The 15,712-nt window shown below is 38.6% G+C and overlaps 1 protein-coding gene across 5 annotated transcripts in view; it reads right to left on the bottom strand.

Moving 5' to 3' along the window:
* GRID2 (glutamate ionotropic receptor delta type subunit 2) overlaps positions 1-15,712 on the bottom strand; it is a 1,442,323-nt gene that overhangs the window by 105,400 nt on the left and 1,321,211 nt on the right. Inside the window, exon 15 of one of the 5 annotated variants that reach the window (XM_073891968.1) lies at positions 5,267-5,706. The exons of 3 other annotated variants lie outside the window; for them this stretch is intronic. In XM_073891968.1, the coding sequence (XP_073748069.1) occupies positions 5,622-5,706 (85 nt within the window). In that variant the 3' untranslated portion in view covers positions 5,267-5,621. Of the gene's footprint in view, positions 1-5,266; positions 5,707-13,813; positions 14,025-15,712 lie in introns of those variants that run through there. One more of the 5 variants, XM_073891969.1, reaches the window with a different exon arrangement.

Below are 15,712 nucleotides of genomic sequence, written 5' to 3'. Positions count from 1 at the left end.
TTATAATTTTTTATTTTTCAAGCTGATGTGAGAAGGGGGATTGTGCCCATCAGGCAACACTGTCCTGGGATGAAACAGAGAATACCTCGGAATTGGTGAGGTAGCTGCTGTGAACACAGGAGTAAAGCGGAGTGTGTGTGTGGGGGGGCATAAAAATGGAGAAATGGCTGGGATTTTGCCCAGAGTAAGGAACTCAAAAAAGATTTCAGCACACAGTAGGGTATTTTCTTCTCCAGGGTAAAATATTGAACAACAATAGTTAGTCCTAAAATTAGAAAAAATGTTTGTGGGAATAAGTTGTAAATCCACAGAACGATTTATGACAGCAACCATGAAACAGTTAATATTTGTGTAGCCCGAGGCAAAAGTAGAAATGCGTTTCTAAATATTTGAAGGTATAAGTCAAGCTATCAAATTATAAAATAAGATACGTTCTTCAATCTCTTCCCTTTCCAATTCTAGCTCTTTCCTGCACCTTGAGGGCCTGGCCAATATACATGTGAAATGCCAGGTGCGCATCCACACTCCATCCATACCCCGACAGACAGCTTTTCCTTAGCTCCCCTTGAGACCAGGGGAGTTGCACCAGTAGTATGGAGAATGAACTGGGGAGAAGTGGCCTCCAGGCCCAGAAGATGGGACCTTGGAATATGGTGCACTGGTTCATGGTGGACATGACTGTTTGACTCTGCAAACTCCCCAATGGGTGGGAAAGGAAGCAGCACAAAGAAGTTCAGGAGGGGTACTTGAAAGAGCAGAGCTCAGGGCAGGGTCTTTCCTGCTTACATTTAAGGATGGTACTGCTATGATAATCTTAATAAGGGCTAATGTACATAGTGTTTTGTATTCAGCTAGCTTTCGTGTTCCTAATCTCATTGAACTTTGACAAATAGCCCCGTGAGATAGAAAGAAATTATTACTATAATTTTACAGATGGGGAAACTGAGTCTCAGAGAGATTAAATGATGTATCAAGGCCCCACAACTGGTCAAAAGCAGTGGTTGAACTCACACCCAGGTATTTTTTGTGTAGGATTCTTTTTTTTTTTTTTTTAAATGGTGTTTATGAGTCATAACATCACTTATCTTTATAACTGAATAAAGTTTAGAAAATTAATGTAGGTTGATTTTAATCATCAAGACTCTGCTAATGGTCTCTAATAGTTTATTCAAGCAAATCAGTGTACGATTCTTTCCACTGTACTGTCCCAGGAAGATGCTGGCCAAGGTTGCAGTGGGTTCAATACCATACAGTCAACGTAGAGCTCATGTCCTAAGACTACTGAAAGTTTCACATGGGGGGAAGTATCTTTTGGATAACACATTTAACTTTCTTAGGCTGCAGGATTAAGGAAAAAGCCTTCCATGTATACCAAATTGTCTAAGTCTAAAGTCTGGACCTAAACCATTCTCTTCAATATACAGGGTTTTATTTAATTAATTAATTAATTTAAAATTTTTAAAAGATTGTATTTATTTATTTGAAAGAGAGATAGCAACAGAGATAGTGAGAGAGAGAGAGAGCACAAGCAGGGGAAGAGGGAGAAGCAGGCTCCCTTCCAAGCAGAAAGCCCGATGCTGGGCTCAATCCCAGGGTCCTGGGATCATGACCCGAGTTGAAGGTAGACACTTAATCGACTGAACCCCCAGGCACCCCAATATACGGGGTTTTAGAACCTCACTGTACTCACAGTGGTTTCTGCCTTGCCTCAGCAAAACACAGCGGGGCACTCTGAACCCAGTTCTATAATGTCCTCTTGCCAAAGTCTCAGCATCTTCCCTGTTAAATTACTCTGAAGTATAGTTTCAAATTTGGGGTGTATTTTCCTTAGATACTTTGATTCCCTCCCCACAAGTTTCTATAGAAACACCAGAAACAAAACCAAAATAACTGCCTTCCATTGCTATCTTATTGGCTCCTCTCGGGTCTTCGTGCTCATAAATTCGTATATACTCTCACAGAATGTTTGATTATAAAATAAATACACATGAGGCTGCCTTCGGCAAAGTTTGATCTGCCTGAAAGATTCTGATTCATTGCTAATTTTTTCTTATTTTTTGTTCTAAAACATGGTGGCATTGGATGGACTCATTTTCAAATGATATTAGCTTCATTTAAAATGAAACCTATTTGGAAAATGAGTACATCTAAAATAAATACAAATAGACTTTTAATTTAATTTTATTTTTTTAAAAGATTTTATTCATTTGAGACACAGAGATACAGAGAGAGGGAGAGAGAGCATGAGCAGGGGCAGAGACAGAGGGAGAGGGAGAAGCAGGCTCCCTGCTGAGCCAGGAGCCTGATGTGGGCCTCAATCCCAGGACTCTGGAATCATGACCTGAGCCGAAGGCAGATGCTTAACCTCTGAGCTACCCAGGCGCCCCAAATAGCCTTGTTTTCAGTAGAAACATGGGGATGAATTGCCTAGAACTTGGTCTAGCCATACGTAATGGTTAATTTTACCTGTTATCTTGACTGGTCACAGAGTCAGATTGAACATTACTTCTGAGTATCTCTGTGAGTGTGTTTCTGGATGATATTAGCATTTGAACCCCTCCTCTAGTAGATTCCTCTCCCCAATGTGGGTAGGCATCATCCAAGGCATTGGAGGTTTGAATAGAACAAAAAAGCAAAGGAAAAGAATTTGCCTTGTTTTCTGCCTCATTGCTTGAGCTGGGGCATCTCATCTCATCTTTGCCTGCCCTTGGACTGAGATTCATACCATCGTCTCCCCTGGTTCTCAGGCCTTTGGATTTGGACTGAGTTATACCACTGGCTTTCCTGGGTCTCCAGCTTGACATGGCAGATATTGGGACTTCTCAGCCTCCATAATTGTGTGAGCTAATTCCTCATTCCTCTCTTTCTCTCTCCTTCTTTCTCTCTCTCTCTCTCCACACACACACAAACACACACACAATTAGTTCTGTTTCTCTCGATGATCCTGACTAATACACCCCACCTTTCCTTGCCTCCACTGTGTGGCAGTGGGGCAGACATTGATATATCCTAGAACTCTTCTGGATATTATGTGAAAGTATCTGTGTAGCCCACTTATTACACAAGCAAGTAATTCAATTTCTGGACATTCAAAGTTTTGTTTTGATAAACCATCAAGCTAGGTTTTAGGGGGCCAGGATTTTTTGTGAGGGGCAAGGAAGGTTTGGTGATGGGTTGGCCACTACAGATAGTTGCTATTCTCTTTATCAATATGTTAGAGGCCATATAACTCTTGCTGTTCCCCCTTGGGTCTCTGTTATTGTACAGGAAACAGTTTTAAGCTGAAAGACATGAATTCATTATAGGATTTTAGTTTCCTTAAATTTGGCTTAATATCACCTTAAGTTTCAGGGTTCACAGAAATGGTCTCCTGACATAATCACATATCAATGCTGATAAGTACTGAACCAGAGCATCACTGGCTCCAAAAAATAATTGTTCTAGAACTGTAACTGGCTCAAGGAAGAATGACTTAAAAAATTGTTGCAAATGTGAAAAATCATTATTTTTGGCAAACTTTACTGGTTTATACGCAAAAACTCTATATGACTCTAATCACTAAGTTTATGTTTTGCTACTAATTTATCCTGAGCAGTTCATGAAAAAGTTATACTTCTAGAAAGTAGATGTTTCAAGGTATATCAATGGTATTTGAAAATAGTCACAATAGCCAATTAGTAACTGGTGCTTTGAAAAAAGTTCCAGTCCCAAATCATCTTCAAATTTTATAGTATGATTTTATTATGTGCAATGTGTAAAAGAGGTGGTTCAGGAAGAGTGGGAGCCCAGTGGAAGAAATGTGGAGTGCAAATATAAAAATTTTGAGAAGGAGTCACTTCAAACTATACACACTACTGAGAGAAATGGATGTGTACCTTCTCCATCCATTCCCTTGAAAATCATCACATGAAGTAGAAGATGTACTTGGTGAGAGTATTGTTATGTGAATATTATGTAAGGAAATGGGCAAAGTAGACAGAAGTCTAACCTTGAGGTTAAATTGAAATTCAGCCGGCTGAAAGACTGACTATATTACAGTTTATTTTCTTACTTTACTGACATTGGTGTAATTAATTCATGTGTATCATTAAAATTTTTTTTCCAAATGTGTAGGAATTTTAGTAGAGTACCAAACTAAGTCTGGTGGCATATTATTTTTAATGATAATGATGATAATTCTAAGTAACCAATATTTACTATGCTATGCATTGTATATTATATGCTATGCTAAGAATATTAAATACAAAAAGACAATAAATGTGTTTGCCACCAGAAATTTTTGGTAGGTTGACACTTTAATGCTCAGGGGCATATTTTCCATGCATGATTATAAGGTTTACAAGCAGAGTTCCATCATAAGCACAAACTATCTCATACAGAAAGCATATTTAGAAATATGACCCCACATTAATTCAGAGGTTATCTGTATTATCTAATACTATTTTTGAAATTTTTTTCATTAGAAAATACTAAATAATAATGCAAACATAGTAGCGATAAAACATGATGTACTATAATAAAACATAATATGACATGATACAACATAAATTCTCGTAGTAAATGCATTAACGCTTCACTCTCTGGGATGTAATTTATTAGGCTTAAACCATTTTATATCCGCTATAGAAACAGATATAGCAAAATAAGACCCTAAATGTTTAAAACAGATGTCACAAGTAAATATGCAAAGCTCATATACTAGGATAGTGTCCTCGGTCTTACTAAGAGTAATTTCTTCTTATTTTAGCCAAATTTACACAGATGTGTTTGTATTTTATAGCATATATTTTTCTTCATGAGAGATGCATTACAAACAACTCTGTTCTGAATTCTGCCCTAGTCCACTGATGCTGAGCCCTTCAATCTTGCCTGGGGCCATAACACAATGGCAAAGCTAGGGAAAAGCGAGACACATTGTCCATAGAATAAAATCCTATTCGTCACAATTAGCACAAAGAATTGTAATTACTTTTTTAATATCTCTATTTCTTTTTTGCTTGATAGTTCTTTAAGGACTGAGACCATGTTTTGTTTACCATTTAATCCTTAGCACTTAGGAGAGTGACTAATAATACATAGTATATCCTCAATTAATATTTGCCTAAATAAGTTTCACTTGAAATAGCATTTTTTTCATAAAAGGGAGCACTGAGGGGGAGACGACAATAGCAATTACAGAATCAAGAGCAAACTGTCTGATAGCAAAGAAAAAGAAGCAATATGAAAATCAGAAAAAGAACTCAAAGGTCATCAAATGTGGAAGAAAATATGCACATCTCAGTAATGCCTAATGGCATCATAGTATAAAGACACATTAAAAGAATACATTTTCATAATGATCATCCCAGATTAAAATAGTCTGTTTGTAAAGACAGGGAAGGGTAGAATATTTGAAGGGAAAGCTTTGGGTATATGGAAAATTGTTCAAATTACCTGAAGTGACAGAAAACTAAAATGATAAGAAGCTATTTGGCTACAGTTATTACATAACAATCATCGTATCCATGATTAGTATGAAGAGAAAAATGCTCATTTTATAAGCATGCCAAGTTTACGGAAACATCTTAAAGATAATAAAGGTGAAAGGCATGCTACATTGATTCTCTTGAAAAGAAATAGCATTACAGTGTACCACTGTTTTTCAATTTCTCCGTGAGAAATCCTTGGCATCCATCTCCAGGTACTGTGTTGGTGCTACTCTGTATTCTGTTAAGTGTCAGGTCACATGGTGAGTTTAAACAAAAGAAACAATGGTTATGTGGCTCAATAAATTCAGTTGCTTGATCTCATCTTTATCAGAGAATAAAAGCTCTTATGATATTTATATGAGAATTTACTCTGTAAATTTTATGGCTAAAACATTAATCGGTATATTCATGCAAATCCTGGTAAGAGCACACATGTTTACGTGTTTTGGGGAATAGAAATAACACTGATTTATTTTCATGGCGCCTCTGTGACAAGACAAGATCCTAGGATAACTAGGACTCATGGCCCTTAAAGCCACTGCACTCTATGAAACCCATCTCAGCAGATTTCTCTTTTGATTATTTAAGCCCATAAAAGGTATTTCATGTTAGAATTATGATTCTTCAAAGGCAGTGGAGATAAGCCCTCTACATAGTTGGTACCTCCTGGTTATCACTAAGGCCATAAAGAGCATAAATTTAAAAAAGAAAGAAAGAAAGAAGAAGAAAATCTGTTATAATGGAAATCTACATGCATTTGGCCAAATGGTTCTACTATCTAATAGCTACGCCATGTTAGCCTGTCTTTGCATTTCAAAATCAGTTGCAACACGCTATTCTTTCAAGAACCTCCCTTTGCTTCCCAGTCTGATTTAGAGCCTCTTCTCTGTTCTCTTTAAAAACCAATGTACACCTCTAACTTAACCTTTCATGTGATTTGTTGAATTGTTCTAATTATTTATTTCCCAGGCAGCTGAAATAAACCAATTGGAGGTGAGGGTCATCTTATTTGTATCTCTGGATCCTAGGAAAGAAACCATCACATAATAGGCTTTCAATAGATGTTTGTTCAATTAACAAGTTACTGACTGATGAATGAAAAGTTTTTATTTCATTGCAATTAAAATTATAACATCTGATACCAACCTGAAATTTGACAATCATTTGAAGAAGTGTTCTAATTTTCAAAAAAATTAATAATGATTTTGTTTCCTTCTTACATAAATGCTGTAGGTCCATTCTTAAAGGTAGCTATGTTTTTTAAGGAAGGTTCTGGAAACTGCTGTTAGGAAGCCATCTTAATAATCTGGGAAATTACTTGGTCTCATTCATCACCTTATTTATGGTAGACCCAGGGAGTCCTCCGATGAGGATACAAGTGACTGAAAGCTGTAGTGTACAGTAAGGCAGGAAAACTGTATCAACATCATAGTGCATTTTATAGAGCCTTCCTAGTAGCCAAACCTGGGTGCTGTCCTTTAAACTTCCATTCTAGCTGCCACCATATAATTAATTCAATAAACAGCATTGATTGGGTGCCTTGCACACGCAAAGCACTGTTTCAGGTGATTAAAATATTTATTGTACTGCTCAATTGGCCAAACCCCACATAACAACACCCAAGCACCATCTTCCTCTGAAACTCTTTAGCTGCTCAAATACCACTCTGAAAACTATCACTACCATCCCAATATACATGATGCATAATATTTTAATTATTTACTCATCAGTTGTCAGCATGTCGCATCATATGTTACTTACTTGCCAGGTTTTCCTTCTATATTGTAAGCTCCTCTATGAAAAGAATTACACATTAATTCATACATTCCTAAGTCCAAATTCATTAAAAGTCATATAAAAATGCTCCAATTTGTTGAATTAATAGAACTGCATTTAGCAGCATAAAACTGACCTGGACTGTCAGTTATGCTAGAACAATGCTGACAATGAAGACATAGCAGATAAAAAAATGACAATATTAAGAAAAGAACTGTATTATTTCAACAGACATTTGCAGACAATTTATTACATTCAAGGCATTTTGGGAAGGAAAATATAAGCCAGTTATTATGCCTGCCCCGCAGGGGCTTATGGTCAGTTGAGGACATGCACACAAGTACTCTTGTTATAAGATCTCCTCTGATGAGTGCAGTAGGGATGAGTCAGTGTAGAATGAAATGACTTCAAGGAAGAAGCAATATTAGAACTGAATCTTGGAAACTGAGTAAAATTTCATATGGGTGAGGAATCGAGGTATTTTAGGAAGGCAGTAGCAAAAAATATGATGAATGTCAATTCAGGGATTTCTTCAAGAATGCTAAATGTCCTCCAAAAGTGGAGTCAGTGGGTGCATCAGTGTGGCTATGGTGAAAAATGGAGCTGGAAATTTAAGAGGAGGAATCTCCAAGAAGACACAAAAAGATGTGGTACAACAACTCAGTAAGTGTGAAACTCAAAATACTTAGTTATCAAAACAGGCTTTATTATTTTTTTAAGAATTGTTTTAAAGATGTTATTTATTTATTTGAGAGAGAGTGAGAGAGAGAGTGCACGAGAAGGGTAGGGTCAGAGGGAGAAGCAGACTCCCCACTGAGCAGGGAGCCCAATGCAGGACTCGATCCTGGGACTCCAGGATCATGACCTGAGCCGAAGGCAGTCGCTTAACCAACTGAATCACCCAGCACCCTCAAAACAGGCTTTAAAAGGTATTTCACTGGCACCTGACTGAGGTGCCAAGTGTAACAACAAATAACCTGTTTTGAGGAGACAGAGGGCACCGGAAGTGAAACAGTCCTTACTGCTGTCTGTGGGCTAGCTTTGTGACAAGAATGGGAGATGAGTATGTATAAAAGCTCCACCTTCAGGTGGGCTGAAGGATGTCACGTTAACAAGCAGGAAGGATGACTGAAGAAAAGACATAGTGAAGTGCAGTTTGAAGAAACTCGTATCTAGGAAAGGTAGGCAGCTGACAGGCCCTGATGTTGGCGGTGGAGTGATTGAGCTGGAATCAAACCCTATCGTTGCCCTCCAGGGTAATACGTCAGGTCAGTCTGTTCTGAGGACAAAGATGTCTGTTTGGTTTTTAATCCCAGCCAATTGTACTAGACACTATCGCACTGGTAATAATAATCTATTAGGAGTAAACGAGATGTTTCGAAAGCAGAGTATGAATTAGTAATTTTGGAGAACAACATGAGGCAAATAAATCCGAATAGTATTTTGATGGTTTGATGATCTGAGGCATTACATAAATTCCAAAAGAATAAAACCAAGAGAGTATTTACTGGTTTGTATATAAGTCTCCACCAAACTGGTTGATGTTTTCGCTTTCTGGCTTTAAGTGATAAGAAAACAGTAAAACATCTATGAAAGAGCACAGAATACTAACAATAGTAAAACCAGAGAAGGAGTTAAAAAGTAAAGGACAAATTGCTATGATGAACATAGAAACTGGATGATATGGGATGAGGATCCCCTTTCTTAAGTGTTGAGTTAGAATCCATCTCTTTAAAACACAATCTTAGAAAGTTTTCTGCAAATAATTCTCATAATGCTGTATGAAACCTCACACCTAATCTCATGAGGGAGATTAGGATAAATACCACTTATTAGTCACTTATATATATTTGGTTTTGTTTCATTTTAGCTTCTATTACAACTTTAGCTTCTAAAACAACTTTGTTTTATGTACTTTACGCTTCTTTTGTGAATCCTCCCAACTCTATTCTACACATTGGGTTCTGTTATCCTCCTGACACAGATAAGGAAACCGAGCCTCAGAAGAGTTGAGGTAATGCCAAAGATCGTACAGCTAACCAGCTGCAGAACAAGGGCAAATCTAACCCAAATCAGGTAAACTCCCAAACCTGAAAGGTTTCATTTTCCAGAACTGATCTTCCAATTTTTACATCCCCACCCACCCTAGCATGTTCTTCCTGTGGGTCTCCCATCTCATTAAATGACAACTCTACCTTTCTAGTTTTTCATACCAACAGCCTTGGAGTCATGCTTGACTCTTCTCTTGTTTTCAAATCCCATTATTTAAGAGGAAATTCTCTTATTTATTCCGAATTGGACCACTTCACATACCCTTCCCTACTACCATTATGGACAAGTCACCATTATATGTTGCAGGAGCCTCTTAGTAGGTCTCCCTGCTTCCACTTTGTCCACCTCAGTTTGCACACAGCAAAGCATTCACTGTGAGGTTTTTAAGCCTGTGTTCAGATAGCACCATTTTTCTGCTCAGAACTTCTAATGTCTTTCCATCTCACTTAAATTAAAAGCACAGTCCTGACAAAGGCCTCATAAAGTTGTGTATGATCTGATCCCAGGCTACCTCTTTGACTTCAACTCCTACCACTGTCCCTCTTGTTCATTTTGCTCTACTTCCTTCCTTTATCTTGAGCACACCAATCACTCCCCAACTCAGGGACATTGGAGAGCTAGTCCTTCCATCTAGAATGCTCTTCCCCCAATATCTGAGTGGCTTGCTCCTTCACTGCCTTCAGTTTTCTGTTCATATGTCACTCAGAGAGTCTATGCCTGACCACTGTAAATAAATTAGTAATCACTGACCCACAACTCACCCCACTCATTTTTCTACTTATCTTGCAGTATTGTCCTCTATAGCACTAGAATGCAGGTTCCATAAATGCAGGATATTTTTGAGCAGAAATGTTTTTTTAAACTAGGTGATGTATGAAAAAGACTACTCCAAATAGCATAAACCAAAGCATAGACTCTAATATCTTCTCAGTGAGACACCATATGTAACTACTTTCTATATGAGAACATTTTTCAAGTGAGTCCAGAAATACATTAAAGTTTTAGATTGCCATCTTGAAATACAGGAATCAGGAAAACTGAAGAAAGGGATTTTGTAGCCAGGGATTAAATAATAAGATGATACATGTAGACTACCCATTGACTGAGGTCTACATAAACACTCCTTCCATCATGAGACCTTCCCTTATAAAGTCATCTATGTCCTCCATATTCCAGTAGTGCTTTGTATCTTATGGCTCTTACCCCATGGCCATATTATAGCTATATACATGTATGTATATATGTGTGCTTCTAAATTTGCCAAAATGTATTCCTCTTCAAACCCTTTACACAGAGAGGATGACAGCAGAAGTGGACAGAAGTGCTGCTCTCACGAAGTGTCCACGTGTGACCCAGCTCAGGAGAGCAGAATTCTTACTTGGGCTGTAGCATGGTTTGAGCCTAGCGAGGACTATGGTAAAATTGTCTCAGCTCTGGCTGTCAATGGTTTGTACCCTTAATGTAGATGTGTGTTTTTATGATGGATCTTAAGCAGCCAAAATGCTGCCATCAGATGGTTTTGGTGGACATGAGCAGATAGAAAACCTTGACAGGATTCTTCATGCACACCCCAAATAACCCACATATAATAATGATGTGAAACAGGAGGGAGGTTGGAGGTCCTATGTTCTATAGGGCATGAGCTACTGAATCTTAATGTTTGATAGATGATGTGGCCCTTTTTGCACTCGCCAATCGGTGAGGCTCAGAGAAATTTGGATTAAAATAGTATGAGAAAACCACCTGATGGTGAAACTCAGAATCAGAGTTAACACCAAACCAAACTGTCTGTTTCAAAGTTTGCTTGGTATTTGTTCCATTTATCTGTGGTTGTCTGTGGCAACATGCTAAAGCACAGTGAGTTCTCTTGCTATCTGTTTAGGTGCAGAGAGAAACATGCTTATAGGGGACCTGCCTTCTATTAATGGAGATTGCTTCTTTATTTAGGAATTAAACTATGTGTTCTCAGTTAGTTAAATGAAACTGTTCATGTTCTTGGGCAGTTTAGCTAGACTCTAATTGTTTTGTTTTCTAAAGAAAAAGCACTTTTTAAGATATTATAGAGACACAGCACATTTGTAAGTAAGCAGGGTTTTAAAAAATATTGTTATTTTGATAGGCTAATATCAACTCTCATGCTACCGAAAACATTGTTGTCAATGGAAAAAATGAAAAGATTTGCCATTCTTCTCTTTTCAAGACAGCTTGAAAATACTCTGCTACCTTTTCCTAGTAAGCTTTTTAGCCTTGCTGAACCTGAGCAAGATTTTCAAGCTCTGCCTCTCTCAGTGCTTATTTATTTGTTTTGAGAAAATGTTCTCAGGAATTTTCTTTGAAAGAAGATTCAGGTAGAGTTTACAGTACTGCAAAAAAAAAAAAAAAAGTCATGGAAAAGTCCAAGGGATTTGAAAACTTCATTTATTCAACCAATATTTATTAAAAATCTATTATGAGGCAGGTACTGTTCTAGATTCTGAGTATATAGCCATGAATAAAACAGGCCATAATCCCTGCATATTGTGGAAAGGATACAAATAAACAAACATATAGATACTATTTAAGCTATGTCAGATGGTGGCTGTGCTATGGAGCACAATAAAGCAGGGATGGGTGACGGGGAGTCTGAGGGCTGGGAGGGACAGGTTTGGGACTTTAATAGTTGGTCAAGGGCGCCTGGGTGGCTCAGTCGTTGAGTGTCTGTTTTCAGCTCAGGTCATGATCTCAGGGTCCTGGGATCGAATCTTGCATCGGGCTCCCTGCTCAGCGGGAAGCCTGCTTCTCCCTCTCCCACTCCCCCTGCTTGTGGTCTCTCTCTCACTGTGTGTCTTTCTCTGTTGAATAAATAAATCTTTAAAAAAAAATAGTTGGTCAGTGATAGCCTCTGTGAGGAAGTGGGCGTTTAGCAAACACCTGAAAGAGATGAGGAAATTAGTCATTGAGGTATCTGGAAAAAGAAAGAAAGCTCTGTAAGCAGAAGAAAAATAAGGGCAGGGCCTTGAGGCAGGAACCTGCCTGGAGTGTTCCATAAACAGCAAGGAAGCAGAAGAGGGAGAAGGATAGTGGAAGAAGCTGAGGCCGGAGGCCACAGAGACAAGAGGGGGAGCTCAGATGCTATAGTAAGAGCACGTTTTTTTTTTTTTTATCCTCAGAGGGGAAAGTCATTGGAGGACTCTGAGCAGAGCTGAGCCATGATTACACTTCAGTTTTATAAGGCTCACTCTTGCTGTTTTGTTGCTGATAGGCCATGAGGGAACAAGAGCAGAAGCAGCGTTGCTGTCATCCCTGGCTGACTGTCCAGTTGATTCTCATTATTCATGGCAGTGATGCTCTGTAAAGTTGCTGCATACACTGAATTAGTGCATACTGATTCATTGCTACTAGGGGAAATACGGGGTTAGGTTCCTGTGAGCCTTTGGTAATCACGTTTTCATAAACATGAAACACGTGACCTTATTTTATGCCTGTTCTGTTTAATGACATTGTACGTAATATATATTTTTGATTCACTTTTTTTTTTAAAGATTTTATTTATTTATTTAATTGACAGAGAGAGAGAGAGCGAGAGAGGGAACACAAGCAGGGGGAGTGGGAGAGGGAGAAGCTGGCTTCCCGCTGAGCAGGGAGCCCGATGTGGGGCTCGATCCCAGGACCCTGGGATCATGACCCGAGCTGAAGGCAGTCACCTAACCGACTGAGCCACCCAGGCGCCCCTCACTAACTTTTTTTTTTAAGATTTTATTTATAATAAATTTGAGAGAGAGGGAGAGAGAGAGAGAGCATGAGCTGGGGCAGAGGCAGATGGAGAGGGAGAGGCAGACTCTGCTCTGAGCAGGGAGCCCCAAGCAGGTCTCGATCCCAGGACCCTAGGATTGTGACCTGAGTAGAAGGCTTAACTGATTCACTAACTTTTAACTCATGGCCAATAGCGCTGTAACTTGAGCCTGAATGAAGCTTGTTTCACACACACACGTTTTCTCCTTATGATGCACCACAGCCTTCCTGCACTTAGGAATACTAGACAGTATGTCAGCAATATTCGGAGCCATTTTAAATAACAAATTTCACCAAAGTACACAAAAATGCAAACAACATGACACTTAGAAGACGACAGAAAGAACACGAGCTAAAACAGGAAGGCAGCGAGTTCCCTTGTTTGGTCTTAGCTGGGAACTCGAGTGTCAGGGCAGCTCCGCACATGTCTGCAAACGTCTGAAAGTGTCGCCAGCGTGGATTTTAGGGTCATAAATAAATGCCAGTGGGTAAATGAATTCTCAAATACAGAATTGTAAATACTGAAGTTCTGCTACAATATTTTACACTATTGTCGTATTTTGTTGAGGGGTAATTCTCCATTGATTTCCACACACTGTGTAACAGCTTCTGCCCTGGACTCTTGTCCAGGATGTTTGCCTAGCGAACAGGCTTAGGGATAGAGGCAGATTTTTTTCCTGACTGGTTAATAGACTTAATGCCTCCCTCTTGGACAGAGTTTGGGGAGGTTTTCTAGCAGATCCTTTGTAAGACTAGGGTTTCCTAATCCCACTGTGAGCAGGATCCATCTGGGCCTTCCTCTGCATTATTTCCATCGGACTTGGGAGCAAGGAAAACTTGAAAGCATGCAGCTCATGCTGTTCCTTCTGCCATGACTAATAAAATCCTTCACTTCTGATCCAGAAGTCTCGTGTCTTCTGCCAGCATTTGTGAAACTGTGGCAGGCTAGGTTGGTACCTGCAAGTCATATAAAGTTTCAGACCCTTTACAATTCTTGACATAGTCTTAATTTAAAAATTTGATCCTTACATCTCTTAGAACTGTTGCTTACACACTGGGGGGGCAGGTGCATGTCTCATTTAAGAAGAGTGTTTCTCACATTTCTTGATAGGAGCTTCAACCAAAATAATAAAACAAGTTATTTCATCCACAGTCATTTCTAATACACAAATATCCACTTGAATTAAATAGTCTCCCTTTTACTTTTTTTTCCTTATTACAAAATTACAGAAAATGTTCTTTTTCCTTCAAGCACTGTCTTGGAATATAAAACTCCTTTAGGTGACTACACGTGTCTCCTAGTAAGTCAAAATAACACTATTTAAATGTAGTTTCACTCAAGGAAAAAAAAACAGTATAATTTGAGAAATAACCATAATTTTACATATATAGAAGCTATTTTGACTGGGATAGCAATCTAACTGACATTAAAACACTGAGTAAATGCAGCTGGAATTACAGGATTCCCCTGCTTCTCACATGAGAATACTCTTTGTTAGAAATAATTCATATGGATAATGTTCTAAAATTCAACTCTAATTATTCCAGAACCTTTTTTTTTTTTTTTTTGTTAGAAAGACCTCCAGCTATGGATCAGAAAAAAGAAAGAATCACTGCTAGTGCTTTATTTTTGACACTATTATCATAACAATGCAGATAATGTAACTGTGAAATAATGAATCATATATTAAAGCTTTTTTTTTAGTAAATCAGAGATTCTATTATGAAAAGAGGCTATTAAAACTTAAATTTAATATATAGCACAAAAGGGTCAACTCTCATATCTTGACAAGGTTTTCAATTTGAGAACTAGCACTTACATCCCCAGTACTGAATCCTTTATTTAAAATTTAAAAGAGAATGAGGAAGGAATGGAAATCCTCACTGATGACTCAGCTGTGTTTAGGTCTGCAATCTGCCTACTTTATATCTCCTCTCCCTGATATCTTACTCTCGTCTGCCAATCATCTGGGGCAGAGAAAGTTATGGCAAAACGCGAACTCTAAAAAGTCTAAAAAGATGGAATGCAAGCTTGCATTCATCAGCCCTTCTTAAGGTATGACATCTAACCGATAAAAGTTTTTTCTTTTCATATCAAAATTTTCTACTTGACAAACTGAATTTCAGTATGTATAATATTTATTTTTTTATTAAATACGATAGGATGACCCTATCCCCCAAATACACCAAAAAAGATTATTAATGACTTGTGGATGAATATGTAATCTGTTATTTTCAGCTTATACCCACCCACCTTATTTCCCTCATACCCAGCGAGGAAGGTGCGATGACAATTTTGGATTCAAGCAGGATTCATCTCGTTCATCCTCCAGCTTCTTGGTTCCTTTTCAGTTAATTTTGGGAATCACCTGTGAAAGTTCTGTAAGACCTCTTGGACTCTGAGAGGCCATGTGGCCCTTTCTCTCCAGTTCTCCAGTTCTTGGCACATTTTGCCCAATCCTAATGGCCTTCAGCACCATGGAAGGCTGAAGAATGTACCTCCTTCACCCTGTTGTTGCTGCCAGAGCTGATGTCTAATTTGCTGTGCGAGAATGTCTTCCTGCTGCTAGTGCTGCTACTGATGTGAGGCAGGCTCTCCCTTACACCTGCTAGGGCCCCCATTTCAGGGCATGCTCCAGTGCCCT

This window comes from Callorhinus ursinus, unplaced genomic scaffold, assembly GCF_003265705.2.
Source record: "Callorhinus ursinus isolate GAN/ISIS: 27379988/994484 unplaced genomic scaffold, GSC_fseal_2.0 scaffold4, whole genome shotgun sequence".
Classification (NCBI taxonomy): Eukaryota; Metazoa; Chordata; class Mammalia; order Carnivora; family Otariidae; genus Callorhinus; species Callorhinus ursinus.
Note: the sequence above shows the minus strand (reverse complement) of the source record. Positions and strands in the feature narration are given on the sequence as shown.